Source organism: Capricornis sumatraensis, chromosome 8 (genome assembly GCF_032405125.1).
Source record: "Capricornis sumatraensis isolate serow.1 chromosome 8, serow.2, whole genome shotgun sequence".
Classification (NCBI taxonomy): Eukaryota; Metazoa; Chordata; class Mammalia; order Artiodactyla; family Bovidae; genus Capricornis; species Capricornis sumatraensis.
The window spans coordinates 87,172,218-87,185,070 of NC_091076.1; the positions used below are offsets into that span (position 1 = coordinate 87,172,218).

Below are 12,853 nucleotides of genomic sequence, written 5' to 3' on the forward strand. Positions count from 1 at the left end.
CTGTCTAGGTTGGTCATAACTTCCCTTCCAAGGTCAAGTGTCTTTTAATTTCTTGGCTGCAGTCACCATGTGCAGTGATTTTGGAGCCCAAGAAAATAAAGTCTGCCACTGTTTCCATTGTTCTCCATCTATTTGCTATGAAGTGATGGGACCAGATGCCATGATCTTAGTTTTCTGACTGTTGAGCTTTAAGCCAACTTTTTCACTCGCCTCCTTCATCAAGAAGCTCTTTAGTTCTTCTTCACTTTCTTCCATAAGGGTGGTGTCATCTGTATATCTGAGGTTATTGATATTTCTCTCAGCATTCTTGATTCCACCCTGTGTTTCATCCAGCCCAGCTTTTCTCATGATGTACTCTGTATATAAGTTAAATAAGCAGGCTGACAGTGTACAGTCTTGACATTCTCCTTCCCTTATTTGGAACCAGTCCATTGTTCCATGTCCAGACTTGTTACAAATAGAAATTCTTGAACCCATTCCAAACCTGAAAGATATAGTGTTTAAACAAAGAGCTATTTTATTTACTTTTTGTGGCTGATATTTTCATAGGATAGTTGGTCTTTTTCTTATTTATTTTGTAAAAACAATTTATGTATTACTTCTTATGTTAATACAGCTAACTCTTTGCCATGTATTGTAAGCTTTGTTTGTTTGTGGCTTTGTTCATAGTACTTAAAAATTGTATTCACCACTGTTTTTAATGTCTTCTATGTTTAGAAAGACCCTGAAGGGGAGAGTTTTGAGTTGGATTTGGTTTGCTACTGGGACACCCTGTTGAGATGTGTAGCAATTATTTAGGAATGGTCTGAGGCTTATGAGAGAGGTCAGAGTTGGAGATGTGGAAAGCATTTATATAAAGACAGAAATTTGACACTGTTGTGGATAAAATTACCACAAAAGAGAATGTAGTTTGAAAAAATGATTCAATATTAAACCATGGGAACAACAGTGAAGTAAGAGAATCCAAAAAAAGATATTGAGGAATGATCAGAAAACAGAGAAGGCAAGGAGAAGAATCTGGAAAATCAGATACTGGTGAAGTGTAACGAGAGGTCGTTAATGCTACATAGAAAGGAACACATCTAAGATGGGTAAATGTTACCCTTCGAGAGAGCAGCTAACAATAGTTTAAGAAACAGAAGACTATTCTTTTCTTTTTAAATTTATTTTTAATTGGAGGATAATTGTTTGACAATCCTGTGTTGGTTTCTGCCATATATCAACATAAATTAACCATAGGTATACATAGGTCCCCTCATTGTGAACCTTCCTCCCAAGGACTATTCTTATTAATAAGGTTGCACTGACGTGTAGAAGATAGACAGTAGTTGGAAAGGTAACAAGGTTATTTTCCTTTAGGAGCATTTGTATTAGTACCCCCAAGGGGAGGAGCCAGTAGTAAAGCTGTGTGGGGTTCACCATGCTGTCTCCTCTTCAGGAAGTCGCTCCGTCGTGTCCAACTCTGTGACTCCATGGTCTGTAGCCCACCAGGCTCCTCTGTCCATGGGATTTTCTAGGCAAGAGTACTGGAGTGGGGTGCCATTCTCCTCCGTGTCTTCTGTGACTCCTGCATCGCAGGCATATTTACCTGTTGAGCCATCAAGGAAGACCCTACTTTAAGTACCCATTAAGTAAATTCATTTGGTAAGATAATATTAATTATCTTATAATTATATAAATTATATATAAGTTATATAAATAATTAAATTAGTTTTGTGCAGAAAATTAAAACAGGATTGTATCCTTGTGATGAGGAGATTGCCTTAGGTTAGGTGATGTTCTCTGAGGTTAACATTGAATGCTAAGGAGTCATTTGAATGCTAACGGTAAAGCATTCCAGGCAGGAGACAAAGGTTCCAGTCTTTGGAAGGTCAAATGGAAATAGTAGGATAGTATGCTAATAAAATTCTCTTGCTTCTTGCATCAACCAGGGTGAAGAAACAATAGAAGTTTTTGTCCCCTGACTTCGGAAATCTTGTTTAACCTTCAAACTGGCGATGTCAAGGGTTCCAAGTCCTCCACCTCCGGCAGAAATGTCGAGTGGCCCTGTGGCTGAGAGCTGGTGCTACACACAGGTAGGTGCTTCTTGGGAGGATTTCGGTGGATGAAAGGAATCAGGTTTGTTTTCTGTGTTGGCTTTCCTGCTTTCTCTGAGTCATACATGTCAAATAGATAAAGTACATGTCAGCTTTCCGTTCCTTGGTTTTCTACGAGGAATCTGAATGGCCTAGGCCACTGTTTTTCACAGGAGGTTGAAGGAGGGGAATCTTTGAAACTAGATCTACTCTCTACATCTTCCTTGATGGTAATGAGTGACTTTGTTGGGCAACTCAAGGGGAAACTAGGTTTGAGATTTGCAACCCCAGGCAGTGGTATCAATATCTAAATCATTAAACACTGCTCTGAGCAGAGGTTCATTTTAGGAGTGGCTTAATCACATGCTTTCCCAACATTGTCTGTGCTTTTCTCACTTTCCATCCAGTATTTCTCAGAAACTGAAAAGAAAAGCAGTGGAAGCAGTTGATCACTGTGAGATTTCTTAAAATGTAGATGAGGGATGGAAAAGGCTGGGCCTCTCTGCTGGCCGAACAGTGCTGTCTTCCTATGGGATTATGCAAAGGGAGGGAGGGGGAAATTATCTGATCTCCAGCCTGTTTTTCAGGTTGCTCACTTCCTATGTAATTACTTCCTGGTTTTCTATCAACAGATCAAGGTAGTGAAGTTCTCCTACATGTGGACCATCAATAACTTTAGCTTTTGCCGGGAGGAAATGGGTGAAGTCATTAAAAGTTCAACCTTTTCATCAGGAGCCAATGATAAACTGAAATGGTGAGGAAGAATACATTTAGCTGTAAAAATGTTTCTAAAAGTTACCTGTTTTGCTTGGCTTCATGGAAGACTGACTGGAACGTAAGATCCTTGATGGCAGGGACTTTGTTTTGTTCTTTATTTATTCCCCAGTGTCTGATACATAACAGATACTCACTGTATGTTTGTTGAATTAGTTCGGTGAGTATATCGAGGTCAGCAAGCTCAAATGGCTGTAGAGTAAAGTCAGTGAGTTAAGACGGCCAGTACTGTAAATAATATCCGTACCTGGTGTGAATGTTGACCACTTTGCAAACTAGTTAAGTGTCCTAAAAGAAGTGGTGGCTTCAGCTCCCCCTGACGATAGCCACATGTGAATAAGGTCTCACCATTGCCAGATTCTCTGATTTTTCAAGAAGAACAGAAAATCTAGATTTTATAATGTAATATCTCTTGATTTTTAGATTCCCTGTTTTTAAACAAAGGAGGTTTATTTACTTGTAACTGGAATGTCCAGAGTATAGGATATCTTTTAAGGTAATTTGATCCAAGAGCCAGCCCAATGGTTAGATTAAGGACCCCAGCACTCTCTGCTCTGCCCTGCTCTCCACACTGTTTGACATCTCAAGATTAGCTTCCCTTGTAGTTAAAAGTTGACTGACAGTAGCAATGGGCATCTTCCACTACCATCCAACAGTCTTTAAAACTTGCTGTGAACTGTGTGGCCAAGAATGTGTCAGACATGCACTGATTGGTTTAGATTTAGGTTCCCTCAGTTGATCCCTGTGGCAAGGGAAATAGGATCTGGGAGGGTGGGTCAGTTCCTTCCAGTTGTCTTCTCTTGAGGAGCAGTTTGTTATGTATAAAACCATGTACTCTACAAAGACCAGAATACATGTCTGTGAACCACCATTTTGACCTCTGATAACCCACTGAAAAGTTCAGTGACTTTCCATTCATTTAGTATTTGTAGGCCATGTACATAAGTAGTGAATTACTAGGTGCTGAGAGAATTCTTAGGCATTGTATTTAAGCATTCTTAGGCATTGTATTTAAATTCACATCTTCAGCACAATGTGTTGTGATGTCTGTGGCGTATGCACTTTCCAGAGAAGCAGTGAATTGGGCCACCTGTTTGAGAGAGGTGTCATAATACTGGCAAGGCCTAAGGATGCATATGGCCTATGTATTATACGTGGTAAAACAGTGTCTGAACCACATGCAGTTCAGCTAATGACATTTATAAGTTAACTGAGTTCAACCTGTTAAATTCTGTCTGAATTTTGTTTTGATCCATTGGTAACAGATTGGCATCGCTAACTCTACTTAGAAGTCTGACTTGGAACTCTGCCCCGCATAATGGGAGTTTACCTTTGTCTGTGCTTCCTCCATATTGCCTCTTTTATTTTAATCTTAGAGTATTATCGCCAGATTGATAAAATATCTGTAAAAGATTACTTACTTCTCTAGAGTTCTTTTTCTCTCCCAAATTGGTGTTGAAAGGCTCACTGACTTTTTTCCTCCTGGTTTCATTGCAGTCCCAAAAAAATAAGGGACTGGTTTTCCTGAGATTGAGGATTAAAATAGATTGAGACTTGACTGAATTTCAAAATATTTTAGGGGGGAAAAGTGATTTGGGAGATTATGAGGAAAGAGGCGGAGATGCAAGGGATGTGTTGTCAGATTCTAAGATGCCTATTTATTGTTTACTTTTTAAAAGGTGCCTCAGGTTGCTCTAGAAAAGTGATTTCTAAGTAGTCCTTTAACTGAGTCAGAACATCCTGCTGTGGAGCCTGGGTTTGTTTTTTAACATCTCCTGTTGATTCTTATGTTCTAGTTGCCTCCTATCACTTCATGAGCCTCCAAAGTGGATGCTTTTGACTTTTTTTCCTTCTGTTTGGGCAGGTGTTTGCGGGTAAACCCAAAAGGACTAGATGAAGAAAGCAAAGATTACCTGTCACTTTACCTGTTACTCGTCAGCTGTCCAAAGAGTGAAGTTCGAGCAAAATTCAAATTCTCCATCCTGAATGCCAAGGGAGAAGAAACCAAAGCTATGGGTAAATGTTATCTTTGTTTGACTCTGTTTTCACATCCAGCAACTTTATACATTGACAAGTTGTGGATTTGATTTGATCTTTTTTTGAGTAACCCTAAATATAACTTTTTTTTTTTTCACTCCAGAGAGTCAACGGGCATATAGGTTTGTGCAGGGGAAAGACTGGGGATTCAAAAAATTCATCCGTAGAGATTTTCTCTTGGATGAGGCCAATGGGCTTCTTCCTGATGACAAGCTTACCCTCTTCTGTGAGGTGAGTCCTTTTACCCTGCTGTGAGAGTAGCAGTTCCCAGACCTGATGGGTATCGGTAGATGTCTTGTTATCAAGGATGGAGAGTGAGAAAATCCCCAAGTGGAGTGGTGCTGCACGAATATTATTGACACAACTGACTGAAAGCTGTGCCATGTTTTCAAGGTTGTTGGGCAGCTCAGTTTTCCACTTGTTACTGTTCTGAAAAACAAAGATTGTGTATGTACTATCTTGGGTCATGATTCTGGCTTTTCATTGCAAAATTTTTCAGAAAGCATTTGGAAGGAATGTTACTTTACACTGAGGAGAATGACCGGCAACTGGATGAGTATATTTGTTCCTTGAGCTTTCTGGCTCCTCCTTGAATATGAGGTCCACATGTGTTTGATAGAGCACTTTCTTTTTGCTCTTTGAACTAGATGACTTTTATCAGTTGTTGAGTGTCTTTGGTTTGTCTTGCTGAACAAGTGGTGAAATAGGAAGGTGAGAACCATTTGTTTTTAGAGTGGAGGTTATGTGAAGCTAAGTCATTGTTAGTGAAGAGGGTTCTCTGTAGTCATTTAGGAGAAGCCTTATAAGATCCCTAATGACCTAAAGAGCCTTTTCAGGTTTATAGGAGAAGCCTAGAGATAAAACTCCTTGAGAGTGAGTTGGAAAATGGTTTCTTTAATGAGGGTATACTAATTAGTCGTTTCATGCTGTTATTAATGCATTTATAAATACTAATAAGCTTACAGTGTAAGAAACGAGTAAAACCTCTAGTCAGCTGGGATGTTGGTGTTCCTTGTACATTGTGTGGTCAAGGACCTGATTCCTGATCAATATCACCAAGAGAGTGTCTCCTGTGCTTTCATGGGGAGGATGCAGGCAAGTTTCCCAACTAACAGTGTACTCTGTCAAATAATAGGCCCACAGTGCAAGTTAACATTAACAATAGCTCCAAAGGCATAGCATGTCGCCACCTGCGCAGTGGGGAAGGTGTCCCTTAGGAGTCTTGCCCTGTTGTAGAAGAGGCCTGGCCAGAAGTAGCTGGCTTCTTTTCCAAGTCACAGCTCATTGAATATTTTCATAGCGTTGCTGATGATTAGTAAACCTGTGAGGTATATTTTATTAAAATACTACACTGAATACATAAAATATAGTTTGCATAATAGCTACCTTTTCTCCTTTTTAATTGCTAAATGAAAAGAAATAAGAAAATACTAGAGTGAAGGTGTCTGTAAAAATATATAAAATGTTGCAGTCATTTTTTATCTTGGAATTTCAATTCTACATAAATCCAAGTAGTTAGAGATCATACTCAATTGCCCAAGTGGAGAAATGAAAGCAAGAACAATTGGGTGGTTTTGTGTGAGATTGAATGTTATATAAACAGACTATCAATTGAATATTCACCCACCTTAGAGATCCTGTATTTCAGAAAAAATTTAAAATAGTGTATTCTAATTTCTGTTGGAAATGAAAGCCAATCTTTGAACTATTCTCTGAAGGAAATCACCTCTAAATAATGCATCTGGTGTCTTAGGCAATACCAGAACCTTAATTGCCACATTTTTAAGTCTACAGTGCGTCCAGCGTTTTCTTACATGCTCTCCCCCGCACCTCACCCCACCCAGATCCATTCCATCTGCTTCAGCCCTTGTATTGACATTCTCGATTTGGAAACCAGTTGACCTGCCCTCACTTGGCAATTTCTCATCCTGTGGTTGAGTCTGAGGCACTCTCTCTTTGCTTCCCCATATGAAATTCTCTTAGGAAAAATTCTGTGGTTAAGTTTAGAAATGCCTTACTGACTTAGAAGGGAAGTGAGATGACACTTTGGAAATGAGGAGATGCTGAGCAGGGAAACGTCTGGCTGGGTTCTGCTGATGCCATCGGTTTCTTACCATCGGACCAGGTGTGCCATCTGTTCCTCTCACACTTCTCTGTTGGCCACAGGTGCTGAGTGTTGCTTCTCGTTCTTGGGCTTGTGCCTAGTGAGACTCGTTTCTGTTCCAAGACTCTCTGTGGACTTAGTAGCGTTCAGCGTTGCAAGACAGTTGCGTAGGGGTGTGTGTTGGATGTGTGGGTTTTAAAAATGTCTGCAGCTCATCTAAGTTGTTAGTGCATTTCAGAGCTAGATCATCCTTTGGTGAAAATTCTGTCCCTTTGACCTTTGCTCCCTTCTATCAATGGAATATTTATTAAAAAGTCTGTTTTGTTCATATTTATATTTTTATTTATTATTGGTTTAGTTATATTTTCTTAAAATTTAGAGGTCTTTATGAAGTTGATGTCCACATACAAATTTAAATAATGAGTACTGCACTGTTCTATTCCTTACCCAGTTTTTGGCTCAGGTACTTCTGTCCTGTCCTGATGTAATAAGTACAGCTGTTTCGTGAATATTTTTGGTCTGTTCCCAGAGGCCACAAGAGGGAATCCTAAGGTGAAGGACTGAGAATCACCCATTTGTGTGTTTCGGCTGTATTTCAGTATAACTGTATAACCGTTAATGAAGCTGAAAAATGCCGAATGGATAGTCTCGTTTGTAATGTGCCACACTGGGTTCACTTTCAGTTCTTATTGATCTTTCTTTCTGACTGTTAGGAAATGTGGTGAGTTTTCCAAGTTGATACTGCTTAGTTAACACATTCCCTCAATTGTCTTTTATCACAGTCCTCTGAGCTGGGTTAGTTCTTTTCGATTCATTTTATGTTACTGGGGGAGAAGCAGTGCCTAGGGAGGTCAGGTAATTCTTCCTGACATTGTGCAGCAAATTGGTAGCAGCTCTCCACTTTCCATCTCTAGTCTGCCGTGCTACGCTAAAGTGGAGCTGAGAACCATTCACCCCAGGAAACATGGGCTCTACCAAGTTTTCTTTGGTAATGAAAGAATCATGAAAGCTTTACACTTTTAATTTTCTCTTTAATAATTTGGACCACAGAAAATCCACTTGAAATGCTTCACTTTTGTTGACCCTCTTTATGTATACTGAAAGCAGGTAGCTGTTAGCAGTAAAGATCCATGTATTCCATCTTCACTGTATATGCCTCTGACAGGTAGAAGATTCCAGTTCCTGTTTGTAATGTTGTAATTAAAGTTTAAATATTAAATACCATATGAAATATCTAGATACTAGTTAATTATTAAAATGTCTCTTTCCTTAACAAACAATATCTCTTCAAAGCCTGGAAATATATATTTTTGCCAAATTTTAAATATGTTGGTCTATTTTTTCTTTTACTATTTATTAATGGATTATTTATATATATTAGTTGAAAGAAAATGCTAATAATAATTGATTGTTCTTGACCTACAAAAATGGTGATTTAATGTGTACTATCATTATAGGTTATAAAACATGATAACGTAGTAAATCTACCCAACCCAGCATTACCCCCAGTAACTTAGAACCGACCTATATATGCTTCTTCCCTATCCCTTAAACCTGTTGTCTCCCTACTCAGACAATGATAATAAATAGCTCTTTTGAGCTATTTATTATTCATTCCATTGTTTATTATTTGTATGCCTGAACAATATATTGCTTAGGCTTGCTTGTTTTTGAGCTTTATGAAGATGGTCTCAGGATGTATGTAGCCATCTAGGACCTGCTGTTTTCACATTATGTTTCTGAGATTTATTTACATTGTGAATGTAACTATAGCTCATTGATTTTGATGCTGTGCGGTATTCTGTTGTATATCCACACCCCCTCTTCGTTTGCTCTTTCTTACTGATAGACGTTTAGAGAGTTGCTAGTCTTTTGATTAGAAGTAGGGCTGCTGCTATGTTGTTGTTCAGTCACTAAGTCGTGTCCAACTCTTTGTGACCCCATGGACTGCAGCACACCAGGCTTTCCTGTCCTTCACTATCTCCTGGATTTTTTTCAGACTCGTGTCTATTTAGTTGGTGATGCCATCCAGCCATCTCATCCTCTGTCACCCCTTTCTCTTCCTGCTCTCAGTCTTGCCCAGCATCAGGGTCTTTTCCAATGAGTTGGCTCTTTGCATTAGGTTGCCAAAGTATTGAAGCTTCAGTTATTGTATCAGTCCTTCCAATGAATATTCAGAGTTGATTTCCTTAAGGATTGAATGGTTTGGTCTCCTTGCTGTCCAGTGGACTCTCAAGAGTCTTCTCCAGCACCACAGTTTGAAAGCATCAATTCTTTGGTGCTTAGCCTTCTTTATGGTCCAACTCTCACATCCATACGTGACTATTGGAAAAACCATAACTTTGATTATATGGACCTTTGTTGCCAAAGTGTCAGCTGCTGCTATAAACAGTCTGTATACAGTCTATTTTTCTAGATTGTTTCAATTATATGGAAGTTAAAAATGTATTTCCATTATTTTTTACCTTGACTTTCTATGTTTGGACAAAATATACAAGAAATGACATAATCTTTCATGAAATTTTCTATCTTTCATGAAATTTTCTTTTTTTAAGGAAAAGAATTGACTTTAAAAGTGAGATCCTTTTACAACTTGAAATTTAGAGGGTTATAGAGCCTTCCTGAGACATTTTCATGCATCATGTCTAAGACGACATAAATGTCATAGTCACGTCATCTTCACAGCTGCAATTCTGAATGAGTCTCCATAGTCAACTTTATAAACATTAAAAAACAAAGTCTTTAGTTTTTCTCAAAATGGTATCATTTTAGTATCATCATTTGCAGAGGAAAACAATCCCTTTCTAAGTTAAAAGTTTGGGCTCTGAAGACTCATTTGTGAATGCCATTTAAAATTTATTTTTAATTAAGCGTATTTAATGTTGGTAAGAGGTGCCAGACATTCAGAGCTCTAGAGACTCCAGGCATCCATATATCTGCAGAACAAGTCTGGCTCAGACAGTAAAGGTACATTCTCCTTCCTGCTGTGTTCCTGTCTGTGTCTAGAAAGAGGAATTACCCCAGTGAGAGGAGTCACTGTCTTTGGGCCCCACTCATTACCAAGTACACATGTAACCAGCACAGAGCCCACTGGTAACCATACTTTGAAAATCAGCTTAGCTCTTGCCAGTTCATTTTACCCAGTCGAGTAAATTGCCATCAAGTGTTGATGACGTTGGGCTCCTGTCAGACTGGTTTAATTCAAGCTTAGGAGCCCAGTGCCAGATGTATTCTCCGTTCCTTTCATTGGCCATCCCGTAAGATTCCTGCCTTTCCTGAGGAAGTTGGATTTAATTAGGCATGTCCTTGGTGTTTTGTTTGTTCATTTTTAAATCAGCAGTATTTTGAAGCTAAAACTGGAAATAGGCTGCTTCTACTTTTGGTGTTAATATTATATCAAACAAGTAAGGATGTTAATAAGAGAAAGTTGCTGAACCAGATTGGAGATCTGACACGGGACAGTCTCTGGGGTGGTTTGTGTTGGGTCCTGGGCTGTTAAAATAATACTATATTCTGGCTCTAATAAATGTGCTACTAATGCTGAGCACATTCATGATTGATTAGCTCAGCTCTTCATTGTTCAGGACCATAAAAGCTAGTTTGAGACAATCGAATAAACTTCTTGACCTGAGAGTAAACATCTCACTCTTACACAGAAGGGGCCGCCAGTCCATTTGGATGGGGCGTTAACCATGTATGGGTTTATGATTGCATTTAAAGGATGACTTGCATCTTGAAGGTTAAAAGAAATTTGAGTCATTTAGGATGTTCCTTAGCTGTCTTTCTCATCTAACTCATAGGAATAGCAAGAGTGGGGAGCTGATTCTCAAGGTTTGTGAATTCTACTTTCTTTTTAACATTTCTAACCTAATATGATGTAGAAGAGGAAGCATAGCTAGGGTTGTCAGGCAGAAGACTGAGGTCTGTTGGGTCTCATCTTCAGCTGGGTCATTTACACTTGTTTTATAATGTGTTATATCATTTATAAATTCCTGTGGCTTTTTAAATTAATTAATCTGACTTTGTGGAGTCTTAGCTGTGACATACAGGATCTTTCATCGCGGTACATGGTCTCTCTGGTTGTGGCATGCAGGCCTGGTTGCTCTGTGGCGTGTTGGATCTTAGTTCCTTGACCAGGGATTGAACCTACTTTCCCTGCATTGCAAGGCAGATTCTTAATCACTGGACCATCAGGGAAGCCTCAGTCCTTGTATTTTGTATTCTAACACATCTATCTGAATTTCATTGACCTATCTAGAAGTACCAGGGTTTTAGATTCTTTAGACCAAACAGTTAAAACAGGGCTGCTGCTGAAGCCAAGTGGCCAGTTGGATTTCTCTGTAAACTCGTCATCATTCTGTTCCAAAGCTATAAGAGGATGCCTAGCTGGAGCCAATCACCTTATGTGTCATTGTCACAAGTGACTGAATAAGCATGTGAATGATGTGGAATACCTACCCAGTTATCACTACCCAAGATCTTCCAGGCTCAGTCCTGTTTGTTAAACTAGCGTTGGTGAGGAAATACCAGTTATTTACTATGCCCTGTGTAAGAGTTGCACCATAAGGAGGCTGAGCACCAAAGAATTGATGCTTTTGATTTGTGGTAGTGGAGAAGACTCTTGAGAATCCTGTGGACTTCATGGAGATCAAACTAGTCAATCCTAAAGGAAATCAACCCTGAATATTCATTGGAAGGACTGATGCTGAAGCACCAATACTTTGGCCACCTGATGCAAAGAGCCCACTCACTGGAAAGGACTCTGATACTGGGAAAGATAGAAGGCAAAAGAAGAAGGGGGCAGCAGAGGATGAGATGGTTAGATCGCACCATTGACTCAGCGGACATGAATTTGAGCAAACTTGAGGAGATGGTGGAGGACAGAGGAGCCTGGTTTTCTGCAGTCCATGGGGTCGCAAAGACTCAGACACGACTTAGCGACTGAACAGCAACAAAAACAGAAGCTGTACTTTATGTTTATGTTCTAGACCCAGCAGAAATCAGTGAAATGCTTTTAGGCTTATAAGAGAGTTTAAATGGGAGTTTCTATAGGAGTTCTTTGTATTTAACCTTTTGCTTAGGGGAAATAAGGTAAATATTTAAGGCTTAACATTTGTTTCTGTCTGTTTTTTTCCCTGTGGTGATTTGACCAGGTACTTCCCTGTTGGGTCAGATGGTAAAGAATCTGCCTGCAATGCGGGAGACCCGGGGTCAGTCCCTGGGTTGGGAAGATCCCCCGGAGAAGGGAATGGCAAGCCACTCCAGTATTGTCGCCTGGAGAATCCCATGAACAGAAAAGCCTGGCAGGCTACAGTCCATGGAGTTGCAAAGAGTAGGACACGACTGAGCGGCCAGCACACATTCAGGGCAGGGAAGGCAGAGCTTATGAGACATTTGGAAGAGAGAGGAGTTTGTGGGGCTCTCTCATTGTCCTGAGATGTTGTAGGATAGTATGATTATGACAGTTAAGAACTACTTCATCGAGGATAAATCCGTGATTAAAAACCAAGAGAATATGACTAAATTTTTATTTAGTTTCTAAATGTACTGCAACAGCAAGGTGAAAGTCATCTCTCCTCCTGCTGGGACGGAAATTCCCAGTAACAAAAGCTTTGGACTGTCTTCTCTTGTCTTTCACAGGTGAGTGTGGTGCAAGATTCCGTCAACATTTCTGGCCAGAATACCATGAATATGGTGAAGGTTCCTGAGTGCCGGTTGGCAGACGAGTTAGGAGGACTGTGGGAGAACTCCCGGTTCACAGACTGTTGTTTGTGTGTTGCTGGCCAGGAATTCCAGGCTCACAAAGCTATCTTAGCAGGTTGGTATTTATTCATGGGGAGTTTCATTTTGGTTAAACAGGGAA

At 39.7% G+C, this 12,853-nt stretch overlaps 2 protein-coding genes across 3 annotated transcripts in view; both read left to right on the plus strand.

Moving 5' to 3' along the window:
- The window catches only part of PHB1 (prohibitin 1), a 444,472-nt gene that overhangs the window by 233,831 nt on the left and 197,788 nt on the right, over positions 1 to 12,853 (plus strand). The window lies entirely within an intron of this gene.
- Positions 1 to 12,853, plus strand: part of SPOP (speckle type BTB/POZ protein) — an 83,516-nt gene that overhangs the window by 60,620 nt on the left and 10,043 nt on the right. For both annotated transcript variants that reach the window (XM_068976987.1, XM_068976986.1), the window contains 5 exons: positions 1,932 to 2,075; positions 2,708 to 2,829; positions 4,714 to 4,865; positions 4,990 to 5,117; positions 12,631 to 12,808. In XM_068976987.1, the coding sequence (XP_068833088.1) occupies positions 1,998 to 2,075; positions 2,708 to 2,829; positions 4,714 to 4,865; positions 4,990 to 5,117; positions 12,631 to 12,808 (658 nt within the window). In that variant the 5' untranslated portion in view covers positions 1,932 to 1,997. The remainder of the gene's footprint in view (positions 1 to 1,931; positions 2,076 to 2,707; positions 2,830 to 4,713; positions 4,866 to 4,989; positions 5,118 to 12,630; positions 12,809 to 12,853) is intronic.